At 36.6% G+C, this 24310-nt stretch overlaps 1 protein-coding gene across 3 annotated transcripts in view; it reads left to right on the top strand.

The window, feature by feature from the left end:
• The window catches only part of LOC150080740 (sodium- and chloride-dependent glycine transporter 1-like), a 263490-nt gene that overhangs the window by 197781 nt on the left and 41399 nt on the right, over window positions 1–24310 (top strand). For all 3 annotated transcript variants that reach the window (XM_090381755.1, XM_090381754.1, XM_090381756.1), the window contains one exon: window positions 17064–17170. In XM_090381755.1, the coding sequence (XP_090237881.1) occupies window positions 17064–17170 (107 nt within the window). The remainder of the gene's footprint in view (window positions 1–17063; window positions 17171–24310) is intronic.

Genomic DNA, 24310 nt, shown 5'->3' with positions numbered 1-24310 from the left:
GGAGGTTGCGAAATCTATGGGAGTAAATGAGTTCAAAGCTTCTGTGGGATGGCTAGATAAGTTCAAAACTCCGCATAAAATTTCTTGGAAAACCGTAAGTGGTAAAGGTGGATCTGTTGATACTGGGGTTGTAACAGAGTGGACCGTCAAATTGGAAAATTTATGTCGTGATTTTGAAGCTAAGGATATTTACAACTGTGACAAAACAGGGTTGTTTTTTAAAGCTCTTCCTGAAAAAACAATGAGTCTAAAAAACGAAAAGTGCCAGGGCGGAAAAATTTCTAAGGAACACTTGACTGTACTATTGTGCAAATATGCTGGGAGGCTTTGAACAACCTCTTGTTATAGGAAAACCACAAAATCCTTGTTGTTTCAAGGGCATAAAGTTGAATCTTTTGAATGTTGACTAGAAGTCTAATAAAAAAGCGTGGATGACATGAGATATCATGAGTGAATGGATAAGTCACTTTAACCAAAACATGATTCGTCAAAACAGAAAAATTATTCTTTTCATGGATAATGCTGCATCTCACCCGCACATTGAATTGTATCATTCAAATCGTTTTTCTGCCACCAAACACATCTGCAGAGTGTCAGCCCTTGGATCAAGGGATAAGAAAAAATTTTAAACTTCACTACAGAAAACGTGTTTTAAGACATCTCATTGCAAACATGAACGATGTAACATGTGCGAGTGACCTTGCAAAGAAACTCAGCATCCTAGATGCGATTCAGTGGATTTCCTCTTCAGTAAACGCAATTAGAAAACAAACTGTCGTGAACTGTTTTGTAAAGTCTGGCTTCTCAAATGCAAAAATTGAAGTTGTGAACAGCAATGTGTAGCACCAAGAAGAACAAGAACTTCAACATCTATTGATAATGTACGATACTTCCGCTACAAATGACCCTGGCTACAAAGATATAGACTCGAACCTCACTACAGAAGATGGTGCTCTAGATATCAATGACATTATCATCGATATTTTTCAAGAAGTTCCTCATGAGGATGAAGAAATGGAAGGAGGTCATTCTGTCGATATTAACGACGAACCACCGATGAAAATAGAAGAAGCGCTCATACAAATCAATCGTTTAAAAATGATTTTCGCCGCTGAAGAAGATACTGAAGGACTTTCGATGGTTTCTTCACTCCAAACAAATGTTGAAAACAAAATTATCAGCCAGAAGAAGGTGCAGAAGAAAATAAGTGATTACTGTATGTATTTTTCTTAAGATAACGTCATAATATGCATAGCACAATTGTATGTATATTATTTACAAAAATATTGTGCAAAATCTGTATATAATTTAATTTAATTTAATTTTACATTAAACATTTAACAATTTTTCTTTATCTCTTGTGTATGTAATTGTATATTTACAAAAATATTGTTCAAAATCTGTATATATTTTAATTTAATTTTACATTAAACGTTTAATGATTTTTCTTTCTTTCTTTTTTATTTCTCCCTCAGACTTCTTGTTAGTAGACACTTCTCTCTAACGGACACATTCTCATTCCCCATGGCTGTCCGTTAAAGGGAAGTTTCACTGTATATTTAGCCAGATAGTAATAGTATTTGCTATATAGTGCTAGGAAGCCACAGGCTTTTGCTACACTGACAAAAAAAAAAACACCAAATAGATAAGGAAATACAAATAATACACTTTCTTCCTCACACAGGTAAGTATCTGATTGACCTTTGAATTTATTTGAACTGTCAGTTCAATTACCTGTGAGGGCAACTTGTTCCAGCAATCAACAAGTCACTGGCTAAAAGAAAACTTCCTACAATCTAATCTAAACCTCAACCCCTGAAATTTCAATTTATGACCCCTAGTTCTGGAATTCTTTCTAACAGTGAGAATTCCACCATTCATTTTACTCATCCCTCTCAGAGCCTTATAAACCTCAGTCAGGTCATTCATCTCTGAGGAGCCTGGTTCCCAAGCTCTGTAGCCCGCATTCTCAGAGTCTTTCCTGGTACGGTCATCTTTTTGCTGATCTTACCATTCGAGTTGCCCATCTTTGTACCCTTTCAAGAAGGTCAATGTCTTTTTTTCAAATGAGGCCTTCATACCTGAGAACAGTATTCCAAATGTGGTCTTACAATTGCCTTATACAGCAGCATTATGACCTCCTATTTCTACAGGATAACATTCGATAAATCAACAATAGGACACTATGGGCTTTCCTGGCTGCCTGTTTACACTGTTCAGAAAATTTCATATCTGCTCATATCATAACTCCCAGATCCCTTTCCTCCTCCACTGTTTTTATTTCATCCCACCAAGTATATAATTTATTTGTGGGTTGCTATTCCCCAAGTGTAAGACCTTGCATTTAGCAACATTAAAACATAGCTGCCACTTTTCTGACCATCTTTGAAGTCTGTTCAAGTCATCCTGAAGGAGCGCTGCTTGGCACTGATCATTAACGACTCTGCTGATCTTTATGTCATCTGCAAATTTTGACATCACACCTATCCCTTCGTCAATGTCATTTAGGAAAATGAGAAACAACAGTGGTCCACGGACCGATCCTTGAGGGACCCTCTCCTGACTTTACACCAACCTGAAAAATATCCATTAATCACCACCCTCTGCCTTCTATTCTGCAGCCACTTAACAATCCATCTGATAATCTTACCAGTAATCCCAACCTGTTCAAGCTTATACAGTAACCTCTCATGAGGGACCAAGTTAAATGCTTTGCTAAAATCTAAATAAACTATGTCAAAATTGTTTTCCCTAACTTAGTAGCTCATGAGCCTACTAAGTTAGTTTAACGTGATTTTCCCTTAACAAAGCCATGTTGTGTGTCCTTTAGAATGCCATATCTATTTAAATGTTCCTGGATTGCACTCTTAATCATTGCATCTAAGATTTTTCCTACCACTAAAGTCAGACTAACTGGTCCGTAGATACCAACTTCACTCTTAGAACCTCCTATATGTATTGGCTATACATCAACACTTCTTCAATGCAAAGGAATCTCTCCCAAGTCCAATGATGCTCTCATAATTAATCTTCAGCGGTTTGATACACACCCTTGTGCTCTACCTCAAACTACAGGGTATACACAATCAACTCTGGGAGCCTTTCTTTTATGCTCAAAAGTTTTTTTAATAAATAATCATCTGTAATTACAATGTCACTAATTTTATATGGCTCAACCTCTTCTCAGCATGAAGGGGCTTTCATCAGTAAAGACCAATGCAAAGTACCTATTCAATTCATCCACATCAGCTGGGTTATCTAAGAGTTCCCTACATCCAGTGAACAAGGGTCCAATCTGATTAGCTTTCTTCTTCTTTGTTGTATTCACATACATAAAAAATTTCTTGTTCCCATTCTTTGCTCTCTTAGCCAATGCTTTCTTATACACAGCTTTGGCCTTCCTAACCTTATTTGCGGTACTATTACATTTTTTTTCTCCATTTATTTACACACACAATTTTATAGACATTCTGAAGAGTCATATTAATCAATTTATATACAAGATTTATATATAATTTTATATACATTCTCATATATATATGTTGTAGCCCCAGTGTACATGCATGTGTGTACATTGGTATCAGAGGTTGCTCCTAGGCATAAGCCCATCTCCACCTAGTACTCCTGTGATAGTGTAGAACTTCTGCGAAACGGGCCTGAAAAAAGGGGTTGTCAGGCCACTTTGCCACTAGGGAGCAGCCAACACCTGGATCAACCATTCTGTGTGTGTGCTATATTACACAAATCCCGCGGTACTATTACAGATTAGCTTGTACCTATTATAGGCTTCAGTACTTTTTAGCTCTGTAACTGTCCCACACTATCTTTTTCTGCTCTGTTTGACTGGCTAGCTCTGCAGTCATCCATTTCGGCATCCTCCTCCTGCAATATTTTCTTAACGGTATGTATATTTCATGGCTTCTGCAATTTTTTCTTTAAAAGTATTCCATAATTGCAATGTATTCGCCATCCCTCGGCAATCTGGCCAACTCATAGATGCCATATAGTGCCTTGAACTGTCAAAGTCCCGTCTTCTGAGGTTAAAACCCATGCCTTTACTTTAACAACATCTTTCTTCATCTTTCAACTGACAATTGCACGATCACTTCCTAACAATAGTTTCTGTACTTTAAGCCCTGTGGTGTCATCTAATTCATGAGTAATGATGAGATCAAGAATATTCTCACCCCTAATATTTTCTCTAACATGCTGGTAAAAATAATAATCATCTAGTTTATTTTAAAAAAAATTTCCCCATGGTGAGTTTTGCTCCCTCTTATTCCAGTCAATCTGAGGTAGATTAAAGTCACCCATAATAAGACATTCACGCTGCTTACTCATTTCATCTGTATGTAAAGAATCCCATATTCTTCTGGTCTGTAGATTACTCCCACTCTCATTATTCTTTTGTTTCCAACTAACTCACACCACTCAGATTCTATACTAACAGATGTAACTTCAGACTTAGCAAAAATTTTTTTCGCATTCAGACTACTTTTGATAAGAAGCATGATTCCTCCACCCCTTCTATCTTTCCTAAATACGTTGTACATGCCGTATTGGAACTGGTTATCCTCAATTTCCAGGTGGCACCACATTTCTGTCAGCCCTATAATATCAGCATTAGTTGTCCTAACCAGGAATTCAAATTCAGTCATTTTATTGACAACACTCTTGACATTACTATAGACACAGTTGAGACTAAGTAATCTTCTATAGTTTACTACCCTGACACAGCTCTTTAAGTTGTTTAGGTTTATATCCCAAGCTTTATCTTTCCCCTCACTTGAAACCCTTAGGGTATCCTCAATGTTACTGGCAAAATCCTTGCACCACCTTTGTTCAAATGAATACCATCTCTAAAAAATTGATTTCTTATATATAAAAAATATCTCCCTAGAGTCTTGCAGATACCCTCAAGTCTCGAGTTAATCCACAAGGCTTTCAGCATATAATCTCTCCTATCATGTCTGGGCAGAATTGCAGACACATACACATTCTGACCTAACTTGAGGCATTTTTTCAGTATAGTCCTATATTTATCCAAAGAGATGGTCAGGTTGTCTATGTTTAATATCATTAGTCCCCACATGAATAATAATGCTCTCTTTACCTCCTTTAAAATCTGACAGTCTGTTGATAACATCATCAGTTGCTGCTCCTGTAATGTAATCATTACATTATTACAAAAAATGTTACCCATTTTCCTAACAATAGAGTTTCCCAATAAAACTAGATAACCTTTGACCAGAGCAGTGTGCACTTGACTGTTCTTTACTGGGACCTGAATCGTGGGTGCATCACTTGGCAGGTCATGAGATATTCAGGTCCCTGACGAGCTCCCAGTTACAATTTTTTTTTCTCTGGCAAGCACTTGTTTCTTCAGTGACTCAGATTCTTGTAATGCACCAAGTTGTAATTTGAAATCAATATACTCCTTGCATGGGTTGCAAAAAAAAAAAAAAAAGAATCATCTATCTACTAGACCAGCCTTAGATAAAAGATTTCAAAGAGAAATTTGTTTGTTTCTGCACCATATGCATCTAAATATTTGATATAGAAATCAGTTCATTGGGTGTGCAGATTTGACCGCTTAGGTTATGTTTTTTTTTTTTCCCCTTGGGTAGTTAGTTTTATATCATGATATATACTTCACATTGTTTGTTATCCTCTCCTGTCTGCAATATTTATTTATTAATGTAATGTTTGTTATTTAATGTTTATTTATGTTGTTTACACCTGCACTACTTTCACCTTCACTGTATATTCACTGATGCATTCTTCTCTATCACTACACAGTGGTTTCTTCTATTTCATGTTTGAACCTTCTCCACCTCCAGTGTGCATTCCAGCAAATGCACACTGGAAAACTTAGCAAAACATTTCTTGAAATTTTTCATTCATTTGCTTGACATCATTCACAAACATCAGACCTCCTTACTACTCTTTTACCTTGTAAAACTATCTTAATACTGCTAGTTTGCTGCTAGCATTCCAATAAATTTCACTAGCAGTACTCATTCTTTCATTGACAAAGCCATTATGTGCTTTATAATATCACTATAAATAATTACAAAATGTGCAAGCACCTATTCTTTTTACCAGCAGGTCCACAGGCTTGCTTACAATGAACCATGTGTTCTTATTGGCGACTTTTGAACCCAAATTTGTTTTGCTTGCTTCTTTTCCATAACATTTCCATTCTGTATCTACCAAATGTGAACACTTTCTGCTTTGCACTCTTTGCAAGATAAGTTGACATAGATGAGCTTTAATAATTACAGGAAAACTATTTATTTCAATGGTTTAGAAGGATGTCATTTTTTTTATTAAGTGCACTGTCAGAACAGTGAAGCCTCCAGCCACACAATCTGTTTCTGTATGGTATATGTTTCAGTAAAATGTACATCCTGAAATTTGCATATATTAATATTTTACAGTTGTTTTAGGTCATGAATCCTGTGAATTCCTCATTCATGCTTATTATCATCATATAAAAAAACATATGGGAATCCTTTTGTCTTGAAACTTGATACTATGACATGTTGAACAGACAACTTGTGTAACAAGGCCTGCTAATATCTGTAAAATGGGACAAATGCTAACTCATTGTGATTTTCTGTTGTATATATAGGATCTGTGTCCTTATTTTAAATTAAATTTTGAAATCAATCTAAGATCTCAAGCAGTTTTTTTTTTTTTTAAATAGAAATATTATAAATATAGATATTTTAGAAATTTTAAACCAGGAATTCTCTTTCTTGAGGTTAAAGTTTTGTTCAGTTCTTCAGGAAAGGGAACCCATAATAACTGCATGCTGGTACAGTATAATTAGAATAAATGGAATTAGTATTGGAAGACCTGCCTAAAGTATGTTACAACAGACCTTTGCTAATAGGGCTGGTAGTCATGCACCTGGATTTTCGAGTGGAAACTTTCGTATCCTTTCCTTCATAAAAACTTTAAGGTGTTCTAAATCTCTAGATTTTCAAATTCCCAAACTATTAGTTAAATATGAGGGGGTGGCAATTTTTCCATCTATCCTCCTTCTCTTCCTTTTGTCTACTTAGCTTCTCCCCCCAGCGCTTTTGAAATACTGCAGTGGAATGTGCCTGGGCCATATAAATATGGCCTTTGACCCATGTTCGCTTCCCCTTTGAAGATGATATAAGCGAAAAGCCCTCATCAAGCTTCAGGTAGTTATCTCCATTTACACCTTCAGTTATTTGTCATGCAGGGATTTAAGGTCAATGCATTCTTTCATTCTTTTGTCCTGTTACAAGGTTCATCTGTTGAAGGGTTTGCAACATATATAGATAGGTCTTCCAATACTAATTCCATCTATTCTAATTATACCATATCTGAATGCAGTTATTATAGGTCCCCTTTCCTGAAGAGCTGAACAAAACTTAAATCTCAGGTAAGAGAATTCCTGGCTTAAAATTTTTAAAATATCTATATTTATATTTCTATTTAAAAAAAAAAAAAAAAATTTTGCTTGAAATTTCCGCTGGAGATCTTAGATAGATTTAAAAATCACCATCATCATCATCATTTCAAGGATTTGGACAATGGCCTGTTCCAGTCCCAGTCTATCTTTTCTTCAGACGTCCTGGATCTCTTCTTCCAAATGGCCGATATTTCATAATTTTCTTTGGTAATCTTGCTGGCTGCATCCTGTCCAAATGATTAAGCTATTTTCCTCTGCATTTGTAGATTCTATCTATTATTGAATCAATACCTGATTCTTTGTGAATATCCAAACTTTTCTTGTCTAATAATCTATAGCCACTGGTTTGGCAAATAAATTTAATTTCAGCACTTTCAATCCTTTTCTCATCTTTTGATATAATTGTCCACGTTTCACTTCCAGGATTTAAAAATTTTATTTAAAATGAGGACACAGATCCTATACAACAAAAAAATCACAATAAGTTAGCATTTGTCCAATTTTACGGATATTAGCAGGTCTCGATTACACAAGTTGTCTGTCCAACATGTCGTGCTTATTAACTGACGTTGACAACTTGGTAGCATTGTATACACAACCATTTAATAAGAATTCAATAAATATGTCTATAGATGTTGATAGATGTTCAGTTTCTGCTATATGCCTTTTCTGTAGAATTTCCTTGGGCACTGATCTTCTGAATTAGCATCTGTAATTCTCCACTCTTTTCAAAACAAAATTAAACATGTGCTGCAAACAGTCAGCATCCATTCACTGCCCAACTCAAACTAATAAAATTCATTTTTCCTCTTTCTTGTTTATCCCTTCTACTTCTGTTTTTTGCACTAACCTTCAGATGAGGTTCCTGTGGACTGGAGATGTGCAAACGTTTCCCCAATTTGGATAGGGGGGGATCAAGGGATGAGGTGAGTAATTACAGAACTGTAACCTTGAATTTTGTTCTAAGGAAAATAATGGAGTCACCAGTTAAAGAAGAAATGCAGGACAACCTAGAGAGGAATGCAGTGATACAGCAGTCAGCATGGATTTGTTAAGGGGATCTCTTCTGTGACCAATATGATTGGATAGTATGATGCAGTAACAAGGGAACTGGATGCAAAAAATAATTTTGACATCATATATCTAGATGATTTCAGAAAAGTTTTTGATATTGTTCCACATGAAAGACTGCTATATACAAGTTTTAGCAATGTGTAGTTAGGGGCTAGTTACTGCTATGGACAAAAGGTTGGCTGGGTGTGGGAGAAGACAAAGAATAGTTATCAATGGGCACTGCTCTTCTTGGATCACATTATTTATTGGGGTGCTCAGAGTTCAATATTCAGCCCATTTTTGTTTTCAGTATTTGTTAATGTTATTGATGAAGGCATATCAGGCTTAATGTCTAAGTTTACAGATGATACAAAGGTTGGTAGACTGGTTAATGACGATAATCAGGGAATGCTACTGCAACAAGATCTAGAAAACTTAGGCAGATGGACTGAGAAGTGGCAACTGAAGTTTAACATTGATAAATGCAAAGTACTGCATATGGGTAGAAGTAACCTCAGAGTAACTCACCAACTGTATGGTACCATACTCAGGGTAGTGGAAAATGAAAAATACCTGGGGGTTATTGTGCAGTCAGATATGAAATGTTCTGAGCAAAGCAGACAGGCCTCTACGACAGCTCATGGGGTTTTGTCAATGATATACAGGAATTTTGCTAGCTAGCAGGGATAAGGAGGTGATTATCCCATTCTATAAGGAAATGGTTAGGCCACATCTTGAGTACTGCATACAGGTCTGGAAGCACCATTTTAAGATGTAGGTCCATTGGAATGGATTCAGAGAAGAGCAACAAAAGAAGAAACAATAGGGTCCTCTTTTCATCATCTGGAAACTAGATACCTGCAAGGAGTTCTGATGAGGTGTTTAAGGCTTTGAATGGATTGACTAAGCTAAATGTTGATAGCATCCTTACACTTGCTTAGACAATACACATAAGGGGACAAAAATTTAAATTAAGGAAGGATGATGTATGAAAATTTGCTTTAAGCCAGTAGGGTAGTTGATTATTGGAAGAAACTTCCATCAGCTGTTGTGTAAATGGGTAGTCTGAATATATTTAAGAAAGAATTCAACAACTTATTTAAGGGAATGGACAGGTGAATGTGAGATGTGTGTGGGTTGCCCGGTATTGTATAAGCTTGCTTGCTTATATCATATGCCATGACTAATACTATACTAAAAATTCATCCGTTCCCTCTGTTATTCTCCCAAATCTGCTAATCATTCTGAACTCTTTTAATTCCAGGGTTTTTTTTTTTTTTTTTTTTAAGCACAGCTTTCTCCAACTTAACTTCTTTTCTAACAATCATCCTTTCATCCTTGGCAAAGGATGCAAAGAAAAACAGAAAACAGTTCTTTACCTATGTAAATTCTAGAAGGCAAGGAATGAATCAGATTGGTCCACTGGATATTGATGGTTCAACAGTTGAGGATCCTGCTCAGGTGGCTAACAAAATAAACGAGTATTTTGCATCTACATTCACACATGAGGAGTTATTCAGGAAGGGGAAATGCCAGAGGTGAAGTAAACTCTGGCAGTCAGTTAAATGATTTTGTAATAACTGAGAGGAAAGTGGAGGAGAAATCGTTGAGGATAAACATAAAAAAGGCACCTGGGGTGGATGGGATCTATCCAGTTATATTAAAGGAGGCAGCAAAGGAAGTAAGCAAACCCTTAGCCATAATTATGAGAGCTTCTTTGGACTCAGGGGAGGTACTCATAGACTGGAGAAGTGCAAATGTGACCCAAATTCACAAAGGAGGATCAAAGGCTGACACAAGTAATTATAGACCTGTGAGTTTAACTTCTGTTCCAGAAAAATTAATGGAGGCACTGGTTAAAAAGCACTGCAGGATCATCTAGACAAGACTTCGGTTATAGCTCGGACACAGCATGGTTTTGTTAAGGGAGAGTCTTGCCTGACCAATTTGATTGGATACTATGATGCAGTCACAAAAGAACTGGATGCAGGGAATAACTTTGATATTATATATTTGGATCTTAGAAAGGCTTTTGATACTTTTGCACGTGGAAGACTGCTGCACAAATTGCTGCTATGGATAAAGGGATGATTGAGGGGGAGAAGACAGAAAATGGTAATCAGTGGACACTGCTCATCGTGGACGAATGTTATTAGTGAACAGTAATGGACCCAACACTGAACCTCAAGGTTCAGTGTTGGGTCCATTATTGTTTTCTGTATTTATAAATGATATTAATGATGGTATATCAAGCTTAATGTCCAAGTTTGCAGATGATACAAAGGTTGGCAGGGTTTTTAAGGACACTACTGACGCTATGCTGCTGCAACAGGATCTGGAAAGGTTGAGCAGATGGGCTGAGAGGTGGCAAATGAAGTTTAACATTGACAAATGTAAAGTACTACACATGGGAAACAGCAACCCCAGAGCAACATATCAACTCTGTGGTACTACACTGATAGCGGTAGAGAATGAAAAGGACCTGGGGGAAATTGTGCAGGCAGATATGAAGTTCTCTGAGCACTGCAGACAGGCTGCAAGAGTAGCTCATGGTGTCTTGTCAATGATATACAGGAATTTTTCTAGCAGGGATAAGGAGGTGATTATTCCCTTGTATAAGGCAATGGTGGTCAGGCCACACCTTGAGTACTGTATAGAGGTCTGGAGGCCTCATTTCAAGAAGGATGTAGAGCTGCTGGAACGAGTACAGAGAAGGACAACAAGATTAGTGAATGGAACAAAGGGGTGCTCTTACGAAGAAAGGCTTAAGTTTTGCAAATTACAGTGTCTGGAGACTAGGCACTGGCGAGGTGATCTGATTGAGGTGTATAAAGCCTTGAATGGTTTGAGCATGCTCAATGCCGATGGGATTCTTCCTCTTGCTCAGAATAATCACCTGAGAGGGCATAAATTCAGATTGAGGAAAGACAGATGTAGGATAGATGTGCAGAAATTTACCTTTAGCCAGCGGGTAGTTGGTTGGTGGAACAGACTTCCATCCCTTGTTGTGGAAGTTGATAGCCTAAATAAATTTAAGGCTCAGCTGGACAAGTATTTCGAACGAATGGAGGGGTGAAATGGAAGTGGGTTTTTTTTTTTTTTTTTTTTTGGCTGATGCTGCATAAGCTTGCTTTCTTGCATCATATGCCTCTACTAATGCTAATGCTAACAGCACAGCAAGGTAATTTTCCTTGGTGATTTTAAATTTCAAAACTCCAGCTGTCCTCAGTATTTTAGTTACATGGACCCAGCTGGTAAAGATGCTGAGGCTTTTATGATAACTACCAACTTCGCAGAGCTTGTTGTGTTACTTACCAGAATACCCTTTCCTCACTGACAACTCTTCAAGATACACAGTCAATGTTAGAAGTCCTCTAAGCACGTCAGATCACAACTTAGTAATGGTCTCTTCTATGGAGCCTTTCTCTCATTACTGTGCTCAGCTTCATGTTTTTTGGCATTATAAGAATGTGAAAAGAATGACCTGCATGATTTCTGTTATTTTTTATTTGGTTTTAAATCCTGTTTTATATCTTCTCATGCTATTATTTGTTTAGATTGTGTCAGTGAAACTTTTATTTCAGGGATGAAATCCTTTATACCACATTTCACTCTAAAATCTTGTCCTTTATATAAATCTTTGTTTTCTAATAAATGTGCTAAGGCTGTTCAGGATAAGAATCTAGTATATTGTAATTGGCTTGTATTCAAATCTCACACTTAATTTTCTTCCAACACTGCTCATAACAATTGTAAAACAGTTATTAATCACTCCATACTCAATGTTAAACAGGCTAAGAGTGGAAAATTTACTTCATGTCAAAGTGGTAGTGAGCATTCTGGTCTCTTTCCAGTTATTAGCTGCAACTTCCATCCATCTATACTCCTACCTTTGTTACAATCTGATGTTTCTGTTGCATCCTCAGCTAAAGATAAAGCCAACTTACTAGTTTCTTACTTTTTTTTTTTTTATAGCTCTTATATTGACAGCCTATGGTAAATCACCTCCTACTATACCTAATACACACACTGTTCACTCCCTCCCATGGGCAGAATTCTGAAAAATCTTGATATCAAGAAAACTCCTAAGCCTAATCACATTTTTTCATTTGTTCTTAAAATCTGTGCTTGAGCTTCCTCCTCTTCTGTGTTGCCTTTTTCCACTTTCTTATTCCATTGTTTTTTTCTTATGCTTGGAAATTTGTTCATATCTAGCCAGTCAAGAGTGACAAATAATACACATCCAATTATTGACCCATTGCACTTACCTCCACTCTTTCAAAAGTAACGGAAAAATCCATCAACTGCCAACTCTTAAGCTATCTCAGAACCTTCCAATCTGATCAATGATCACCAATGTAGATTCTATCAGTGTTGATCCACTGGTGATACAGTGGTTTGTGTTACTCATCTTTGGACAAATTCAGCGGAAAAATTTGGTGAAACACAAGCTTTTGCTCTTGACATTTCTAAGGCTTTGGTTGTGTTTGGCATAATGGTCTCTAAATAAGCTCCCATCTGATGACTGTTTTTTGCAGTTCAGTATCCAGTTTTCTCTCTCTCTGACTACCCACTGTGAGTGATCGTAGACTGCACTCTGTCTTCTAACTTCTTTGCTAATATTGGTGTGCCCCAAGGTTCAGTTATTTCTTCTACTTCTTTCCTCTTATTTACTAATGACTTTTTACTGACTCGTAAGACAATGGATCAACTGAATCGATCCACTGATGATATACTGGCTTATGTTACTTATCTTTGATCAAATTCAATGGAATAGTTTGGTGAAATTCAAGCAGTTGCTCTTGACATTTCTAAGGCTTTTGATAGTGTTTAGGAGTTCATGGTACTTCCCAGAAGATCATCTGGCAGTTCATAGGGCTGCTTTATTTCCTGAATTGTAGATGTATGTCACTGTGTTACAGACACAAATATCCATAGACATTATTCATGACAAAGGTTTTGTTCATAACTGTATTTATAGTATACCACAGTATAATAATAGTGTTGCATGGATTTTGTTGTGTGACAGTGAGTAAACATAATGGTAGCTCTTTGAGCTACAATAGTGACTATGTTGAAGAAGCAGCTTGAGTAGTTGCTTTAACTTTACTTGGACTTTATACTCTGAGTAATATATTTCTGATTAGAAAGTAATTTTTTTTTTACTACCTTTTATATGTATGATTTTGTAAATACTTGGTGGGTTTGCCAAAGGTTGCTTTGAGCACCTAATATAATAAATAAATAAACAAAATCTATTTGGCATAAAGGTAATCTAAACAAGCTCTCTCCAATTTTATGTCCTACCAACTATTAGCAGAAAATAAGATGCGGTATACAGTTCTCTCTCTAACTGTTCACTGTGAGTGATGGTGGAGAGCTGTCTGTCTTCTGACTTATCCATTAATGCTGGAGTTCTCTCCACCACTCTTTTCCCCTTGTATATTAATGACCCTCTTCCACTGACTGCAAATACTATCCATAGTTTTTGCTGATGATTGCACACTACATTCTACCTTTCAATTTGAGAAACCTTATCATGCTAAGCTTCAGCTCCTTGTGTATCCACCACCAATTCCTTAAATGCTTATCTCCAGGTAATTCTCCAGTGGTGTGAAGAAAACTTATTTAACTTCAATCCTTCTAAAATGCAGTTATGTCTTATTTCACACACACAAAAAAAAAAAAAGAAGATATCTAATCTCTCTCTTGGCATAAACATATCACAAATATTTTCTTTTTAGATCATGACCATTACTTTTCTTCTAAACAACTACTCACTCTGTACAAATCTCAAATCCTCTCTACTATGAAATATTATTTCCACATCTGGTTTGGTATCTCCAAAATCTCTCTCAAGCTTTTAGACTCTGTTCAAAGGCGAGTAGTCAGGTTAATCAATAACAATTGCTTTCAAAGTCTCTCTCTCTCTCTCTCTCTCTCTCTCTCTCTCTCTCTCTCTCTCTCTCTCTCTCTCTCTCAGAGTCAGTTTCTGCTGATTGCCTTTTCTATAGATACAGTCTGTCCTCATATAGCACAATAGTTGTGTTCCTAGAAACCCTCGTATAAACAACAGACCCTATGGGAAAAGTGGGGTTAGGTGCCGACCACCCAAGATTGAACACACATTTGGAACCAAAACATTACCAAACACAATAAATAATAGGGTAATTTTAATCGTTATAAAATACTTATGTATTTTATAACGATTAAAATACGTAATAAAAAATAATATTATAATATTTTTTTATTTTTATTATAATATAATAAATAATAAAAAAAATATTTATTTTTTATTATTTATTTAAATAATAAAAATTTATTAATAAAATAGTAAAAAATTTACTATATTAAATAAAATAGTCGTAATAAAATACTTAGTATTTTATAATACGTAAGTATAAATTATAATATGTAAGTCGTAATAAAATGCTTTTATTTTATTACGACTATTACGTAATAAAATGTTGCTAATGCTTTTGCTTCTATCGTAAGCAAACTTGTTCTTTGTTTGATTTTCTATCCAAACAGATGACAGACGTTCCATCTCTTCCAATTCTTTGTGTCTTAATCTAATGGATTTTAATTACACTTTGAGTTGTTCCTGCTATGAAAGTTGTTTTTATTTTCTCTGCATTCTTTCTAATTCTCGGCGTTGCCTCATTTAGGTCTGTAGCACGTGCAATATCACATGGTCTTTCATTTTGCTCAAAGCATTTCACAATTTCATATTTTTTCTCTATCAACAGAGGCGGACTGGCCATAAGCCTTACCCGGGAAATCCCGGTGGGCCGGAGGCCGATGTGATTTTGGCCATAAACCGTAGTATGGAGCCACTATAAATTTTCCTGGGTAAGAATTTTTGACCCAGTCTGCCTCTGTTTATCAATATTGCTTTTTTTTTTTCTCTCTGAATCTGCAGTGTCTTCGCCAGGACGCTTCCTTTTCACACCTTTTAAGTATTTTACTAATTTTTAGGGAATAAAGTGCAATTACAACACGAGGAGGCACGCTTGATACACATAAACAAAGCTGCGTGCGTGTAGCAACTGAATAAACAACACTGTAAAGGCCGAGATACACTATTAACACCTCACATTTTACTAAAGCACATTTCTGGGGGTTACTACCATAAAACAATTTCCAGTTGCGTTTCTGCTAGTGGAATCTGTTATAAACTGGTAGTAAACTCCATCTAATTGCATTTGCGATTATATCGATAGCTGGAATTGTGTTGGTTTTTACGTTATTATGGTGAAATGTGTTTCCCCTTCACTGATATAAAAAACATAAATACATTTTCAGAATCTTCTCTTCATTCCTATCGTGTTGCGTTCGGTTGGGGTGATTCTGCTTTCGACTGCCATTTCTTGTAAACACAAAGGCGCATCGTGCATAAGCGAATTCGGTTCGTGTTATATAAGATATCGTTCCCCTATTTATAAATTGTGTATGATCGAATTCGTGTAATGTAAACACGTGTTATACGAGGACTGACTGTACTTTCACGAGCACTGTTCTTCTGAATTGGCATCAGTAATTCTCTCCCACTCTTCCAAATCAGTCCAAATGTATACCACAACCAGTCAGCATCCAATTACTGTTCAACTCCAGACAAATTCATAGAACCAACTTTTTCCCTTCCTCATTTAGCCTTTCTACTTCTTTTCTCTGGAATAATCTGTAGAAATTCAAGTCTAATGTCAACAAATGTCTTCTGCCTTTTTAGCTTTCAACCCATGCACAGTACTGAATACTCTACATACCTGTTATGTTTGAAGTTTTGGTAAAAAAAAATAAAAATAAGGATTTTCTCTCAAAATAATCAGTGTGATTACTTCTGGAAGGGCTGAATTTTTCCAACTTTAACTTTCTTATTCTGCAGTATTAAACAGATATTTTCTACATATTTTCACATCATAAGATATTTATTCTTCATAAATATTACCAGCAATTCATTCAAATATTAGGAAAATATAATTCTTGTTTCTTCTACCTAACTTACATATTTAAGCTAACTGACAGACAAGCACTTCATTACATTGCAAGCCAGTAACTACAGAGCAAATGCACATTGGACTCACTATACCTTGAACTGTCTCATTTCTGTTTCTCTTAAACCATGAGCCAGCAATAGCAATTTCACTAATACTCTGCAAATTACCAGCAAAACCACACACACAAAAATCAAAAAAAAAAATATTTTTTTAACAAAACCAGTAGTGCCGAACTATGCCACATAAAACCTTATTTGTTAAAACTTTCAGCTTTTCTTTTTCCTTTCAAAGTATAATTCAATCTAATAATATTCTACTTTCTTTTCTCTCTGTTCTGATGGACTTGTTTATTCTTAAATATAAATATCAGGAAACTAACAATAAAAATTATCAGTTATATTAACAGTTAACAAGACTATTATTTTCTTCTAAAGTAAATAAAAAATAAAAGAACAAAGAAGCCATGTTAAACTGTGGATATTTTTGCTTAGTACGAAAACTGGACATATTTTTATTTATTTATATATTGTCATCTTTTTTTTTTTTTTTTTTTTTTTGTTTAGGTATAGAACGTTTCTTAGAAGATATAAAAGTGATGCTGGGTCATTATCCTTTTCACTATCAATACTGGAGGATAGTTTGGCGATTTGTAGTTCCATTTTTTATTATAGTAAGTGATTTATTTTTTTTTATACCTTTCAAGAAAAATATTTGGTATACTTGCATTATACGGGGTATATCAATGCACCTGACGTCATTCTTGCAAATCTAGGTTTAGCTCCTTGTGTCACTTATACATCGATTGAGAAAACACTTCTGCAGTTTCAGATTTAATACAACAGCATATGAGGGGAAACCGATGTATGCTTGGAAATGTAAAATTATCAAATAAAATAATAATAAAAAAAACTTGTATTATTCTAGTAAAAGTAAAATTATGAAAATTTAATTTTTACTGGAGATATTTTTTCTGGGATTCTGAGGAGGAGGGGGGGGGGTGCTTAGCTGACATAGGGTGTTTTTTCTCCCTATCCGGCTGTTTTAAAATCAGTAAATGAGTTCGTGATTTAAAAACAGCGTCAAGTGGGGGGGAAAACACCCTAGGCATTGATTGTATGATCGAATTCTGTGATTGGGTGATTATTGTGAAGGCGTTTTCTTTCTGATTGTTTTGTGTCATTGAATAGGGGGGCAGGGGTGCTTAGCTGAGGTAGGGCATTTTCCCCCCTATCCTGCTGTTTTAAAATCAGTAAATGAGTTTGCGATTTAAAATCAGCGTCAAGTGGGGGGAAAACACCCTAGGCATATCAATGTAGGAGGAGAGTGGGCGGGGAAAGCAGTGAGTGGCACCTGTCAATCACTGATCTGGTTTTATCTACTTAAATAATCTTATAATAATAATAACAAGAAAATGGGATATATTTTTACCAGGGATATTTTTTTCTGGATTAGTCAGTCACTACTACTCGCAATGATCAATTGAAAGACTAAAGTTTTTTTTTTTAATTGTCGTAATTTTACTTTTAATAGAATAATACAATTTTTTTTATTATTATTATTATTACAATGGTTTCCCTTCATATGCCATTGTATTAAATCCAAACTGTGATTCACTGCAGAAGTGTTTTCTCAATCTATGTATAAGTGACACAAGGCACTAAACCTAGATTTTCAAGAATGACATCAGGCACATTGATATAGCCCATATAATGCAAGTATGCCAAATAGGCAAGGTTTATAATTCTTTTTTATAATGACAGAGATATATTGTCAATTTCTTACAATTTCAATATTCAGACCAATAAATAAGAAACCACGACCATGGACAAGTGGTCAGTTTGTAAATATAGATTTATGTCTGCTGCCGGTTTGGATCCTTGTGATGACAAAAAAATAGTAAAATTCATGTAGTCTATTTAATAAACTCTTATGACCCTATGTGATGGTCCTAGATTATAAACAGGATTTTTTTTTAATGGCTGATTAGTGCCAGAATAAATTTTGATGTAATGCATAAATATTGATTATAGGTATCAATTCAGTATAGAGCATATGAAATATAATATTCTAAGCAGCCAGTATAACATAACATGTAAAATATCAGTAATCCTAGTTGTCTAGGACAGTGGTCCCCTTTATATTAAAAGATTTTCAGTGTATCTCAAAAACCGTTATTTCAACACATTTTCCTCATTTTCTTTAAAAAAAAAACAACAAAAACAAAACAGTCAAAAATAATTTCACTCTTAATAAAAATCTCACAAAAGCACACAAAACTCTCATGGAACTCTAGGGTTCCATGAGGCTCAGTTTGACACCTCTGATCTAGTGGGTGTTATACTATAAATTTAACTATGCCATGCATATCATTCAGTTTCAAAGAAAGTTCCACACTGAGCAGAACTTAGAAATTTTGAACATTGACAAGTAACTAGGTACCACATTGTAAAATTTGGTGTTAAATGAATTTTAAAAGCTCTGAATCACTGTACGGAACATTATACAAAAGTGGAAAATCAAAGGAGATGAAAATTGAATTTTTAAAAATTTTGAACTCACTAATCTCATGTTTGACAGCAAGAAGCCTTAGATCTCTTAAATGTGTTTCTATAAAAACTCACCACTACACCACCTATAGCAAATTCACTCAAGATGTCTGGGAATGTACAAGAAAGGGGCTTTCACAGCATGATTAATATATGCAAAGCATTACATTGAGATGGTTTTCGTAGTGAATTAGCATTAGTTAAGGCATATGATGCAAGAAAGCAAGCTTATACAGCATCAGCCAAAAAAAAATAAATAAATAAAAATCTTCCCATTTCTCCCATCTGGTCACTCCAAATATTTGTCTAGTTCAGCCTTAAATTTATTTAAGCTATCAACTTCCACAACTACAGATGGAAGTCTGTTCCAGCAATTAACTACCCACTGGCTAAAGGCAAACTTCCACACATCTATTCTACAAATGTCTTTTCCTCAATTTGAATCTATGCCCCCTCAGATCAAGGTTCTTAATCTGAACAAGCAGAAGAATCCCGTCAGCATTGAGCCTGCTCAAAGCATTCAAGGCCTTATGCACCTCAATCAGATCACCTCTCAGGTGCCTAGTCTCCAGGTGCTGCAACTTGCAGAACTTAAGCCTCTATTGGTAAGAGCACCCCTTTGTTCCTCTCACCAATCTTGGTCCCCTTCTCTGTACTTGTTCTAGCAACTCTACATTCTTCCTAAAATGAGGCCTCCAGACCTGTATGCAGTACTCAAGGTGTGGCCTTACTTTACAGTGAGTATTATCTACAGACATAATTGCATTATATCATGACTTCACTATTTGGTAAAGTTGCAAACACAAACCCATGATCACAAAAGCCAATGCTCAGCAACAATTATATTGGTGTTGTGCTTGTAGAAAGTGGACACTGAAGAAGTGGAATTGTGTTTTTTGGAGCAATGAATCACAGTGTATGCTGTTTCAAACTCATGGAAGAAGCTGGATCTGATGAAAAATACCAGATTATACTTCTGTTCTTCAGAAGATACCTACCAAATAGTGAAGTCATGATATAATGCAATTATGTCTATAGATAATACTCACTGTAAAGTAAGTAATTTCACAGGTTAGCTGTGCATATATTATCTTTCCTGATAAATTTTTCAATAGTGAAGAGTTTTAAAGTAAAAAAATAAAAATTGCCTAAATTCTTATCAGTTCCATTTTAATGAAACTTAAGATGGCTTGAGGACTAAAGGACTCAAATATAAAATTTTACAAAAATCCATCCACCGGGAGTCAAGTGTTACATGGATGGATTGGTAAACAAGGAAACAGGTAGGCACTGTGAAGACAGTGAAAATGTGAAAATGGTCATTTAACATGAATGAAAACTAGATAAAATCTGTTTGAAGCAAACCAAACTGATAGATAATGAAACCAGTTAGGTAATATATACATTGCATTACATTTTAGGTGCTTTCAATTATCAAATAACATTTATAGAACCTTACCATGTTATGTTCACAGTATGGGGCTTAATTTTTAAGGTGAGATCTGTTTATTGGTTTTGGGGGGGAAGGGCTAACAGATATGGGCTAACCTATTGGAATAATATTTAGTATTAGTAGTGGCAAATGGTGCAAGAAAGCAAGCTTAAGCAGCATCAGCTAAAAAAACTAACACTTCCCATTATGACCTGTCCATCCTCTCTTGTTCTTTGAATTTAGCATTAGCATTAGCATTAGTAGAGGCATTTGATGCAAGAAAGCAAGCTTATGCAGCATCAGCCAAAAAAAAAAAAAAAAAAAAAAAAGTAACATAAATAAATAAAAATAACCACTTCCACTTCACCCCTCTGTTCGTTCGAAATACCTGTCCAGCTGAGCCTTAAACTTATTTAGGCTATCAACTTCCACGACAAGGGATGGAAGTCTGTTCCACCCACCAACCACCCGCTGGCTAAAGGCAAATTTCCGCACATCTATCCTACATCTGCCTTTCCTCAATTTGAATTTATGCCCTCTCAGGTGATTTTTCTGAGCTAGAGGAAGAATCCCATCAGCATTGAGCATGCTCAAACCATTCAAGGCTTTGTACACCTCTATCAGATCACCCCGCTGGTGCCTAGTTTCCAGACACTGTAATTTGCAAAACTTAAGCCTTTCTTCGTAAGAGAACCCCTTTGTCCCATTCACCAATCTAGTTGCCCTTCTCTGTACTCGTTCCAGCAGCTCTACATCCTTCCTGAAATGAGGCCTCCAGGCCTGTATACAGTACTCTAGGTGTGGCCTGACCATTGCCTTATACAAGGGAATAATCACCTCCTTATCCCTGCTAGAAAAATTTCTATATATCATTGACAATACACCATGAGCTACTCTTGCAGCTCGTCTGCACTGCTCAGAGAACTTCATATCTGCCTGCACCACCACCCCCAGGTCCCTTTCATTCTCTACCACTGTCAGTGTAGTACCACAGAGTTGATACGTTGCTCTGGGGTTGCTGTTTCCCATATGTAGTACTTTACATTTGTCAATGTTAAACTTCATTTGCCACCTCGAAGCCCATCTGCTCAACCTTTCCAAATCCTGTTGCAGCAGCATAGTGTCAGTAGTGTCCTTGACAACCCTGCCAACCTTTGTATCGTCTGCAAACTTGGACATTAAGCCTGATATACCATCATCAATATCATTTATAAATACAGAAAACAATAAAGGCCCCAATACTGAACCCTGAGGGACTCCACTAATAACATTAGTCCACGATGAGCAGTGTCCATTGATTACCACTCTCTGTCTTCTCCCCCTCAACCACCCCTTTATCCATAGCAGCAACTTGCCTCCAATGCCACACTGCTCCAATTTGTGCAGCAGTCTTCCATGTGCAACAGTATCAAAAGCCTTTCTAAGATCCAAGTATATAATATCAAAGTTATTCCCTGCATCCAGTTCTTTTGTGACTGCATCATAGTATCCAATCAAATTGGTCAGGCAAGACTTCCCCTTAACAAAACCATGCTGTGTCCTAGCTATAACTGAAGTCTTGTCTAGATGATCCTGCAGTGCTTCTTTCACCAGTGCCTCCATTAATTTTCCGGGAACAGAAGTTAAACTCACAGGTCTATAATTACTTGTGTCAGCCTTTGATCCCCCTTTGTGAATTGGGGTCACATTTGCACATCTCCAGTCAATGGGTACCTCCCCTGAGTCCAAGGAAGCTCTCATAATTATGGCTAAGGGTTTGCTTACCTCCTTTGCTGCCTCCTTTAATATAACTGGATAGATCCCATCCACCCCAGGTGCCTTTCTTGTGTTTATCTTCAACAATTTCTCCTCCACTTTGCTCTCAGTTATTACAAGATTCTCTAGCTTACTGCTAGAGTTGAATACACCTCTGGCATTCCCCTCGCTGAATAACTCCTCATGTGTGAATGTCGATGCAAAATATTCATTTAGTTTGTTAGCTACCCGAGCAGGGTCATCAACAGTTGACCCATCGATCTCAAGTGGACCAATCTGATTCATCCCCTTCCTTCTAGAGTTTACATAAGTAAAGAACTCTTTGCTGTTTTTCTTCGCATCCCTTGCCAAGGATCTCTCGTAATCTGCCTTCGCCTGCCTAACCTCCTTTGTAACTTGGTTACAGATCAACTTGTATCTATCATAGGCATCCGTGTCACGTGTTAATTTGTATGTATCCCATGCATTTTTCTTCTCTGCCATATGCCTCATTAGTTCATCTGACAACCATTTAGGCCTAAACCTTGAACAATATTTCTTAGTTGGTATGTAAAGCCTAGTAGCTTCCACGATAAGTTCTTTGAATGCTTCCCATTTTGAATTTGCTGTTGGCAATATCATCAGTTGATCCCACTGTATAGAATTTAAATACTGTCTCAGTCCATTGTAGTCGCCTTTACGAAAGCAATACCCCTTCCCTTTACCCCTAATGGTAGTTACCTCTTTGAGTAACTCCCACTTCAGCACACTGTGATCACTGCCACCAAGTGGTTCATTTATCTGCAGATTCTGAATGCATGAAGAATCACTACTGATAATCAAATCAAGAGTATTACTCCCTCTAGTTGCCTCCCGAACATGCTGATGTAGAAAACAATCATCCAATAAATCCACAAAAGCCTTGCTACTGTGTGAGTGACCAGCCCCCAAATTCCAGTCAATATCTGGGAAATTAAAATCCCCCATTATAAGACTCTCTGATTTACTGGCCCACTCTATTTCTCCGAACAGTTTCTTATTATACTCATCAGAGTCATTAGGCCTATAGCACACTCCTACTCTCAATTTTGATCTCCCAATGCTTATGTCACACCAAACTGACTCGACACTGCACTGTCCAGCGATGTCGACTGGCTTCACTTCCTTGGATTTTATGTGTTTCTTAATTAATAGCATAACCCCTCCTCCCTTCCTATCCTGTCTATCCTTTCTGTACACATTGTACTCCCCAAATTCCAGTTCTGCATTTCTTATATCTGTGTGACACCACGTCTCTGAAATCCCCACAATATCTGCCTTTGATGTTTTGAGCAATACCTCAAATTCATCAAATTTATTTACTAAACTCCTAGCATTGGTGTACACACAAGTATACATGCACCTGTTCTTTTTCTTAGCTACCCTAACACAACCCATGTGTTTACTTGTACCCCAATGATTCCCAGCAGTCTCTGAAATATCCTGCATCTTATTTTCCAGGCTGCGGCTCATTCCAATAGAAGCAGTGCAAGAATCACTTTCACCTCTGCCAGTGGCTACTGTTAATCTATTAGTCCTTGTATCCCCCCAATCTAGCAGTTTTCCGACCCACCTAACATTGCCTCGATAGCATCAGCAAACATTCTTGCACCCTTTCTATTTAAGTGTATCCCATCCCTGTAGAAGCAGTCTCTCCTGTTAACAAGTACAGACCAGGCTGAAAAAAATTCTACCCCTTGAGCCCTGCACAATCTTTCCAGGGCCGAATTGATTGACAGGGCTCTCATCATATACTCCCTCCTATCGTGTCTGGGCAGAATTGCAGACACTTTCAATTTCAACCCTAATTCACGGCTTTTTTTCATCAGTGACCTGTACTTGTCAAGTAATTCCGCCGGTCTCCTACTCTTAATGTCATTAGTGCCAACGTGTACAACTATATCACCTTTTGTGCCCTTAAAAGATGATATCCGCTCTACAACGTCATCAACTTTTGCCCCTGGCAGACATACCCTGGTCCTATTCCACCTATCCTTTTTACAAAGCATGTTTCCCGTTTCCCTGACAATAGAGTCACCAACAACTACTAGTTCCTTTG

The sequence above is a fragment of the Mastigoproctus giganteus genome, chromosome 9, assembly GCF_048544385.1.
Source record: "Mastigoproctus giganteus isolate SK-2022 chromosome 9, ASM4854438v1, whole genome shotgun sequence".
Lineage (NCBI taxonomy): Eukaryota > Metazoa > Arthropoda > Arachnida > Uropygi > Thelyphonidae > Mastigoproctus > Mastigoproctus giganteus.
The sequence above is the reverse complement of the archived record's forward strand: the minus strand, read 5'-3'. Positions and strand labels throughout refer to the sequence as shown.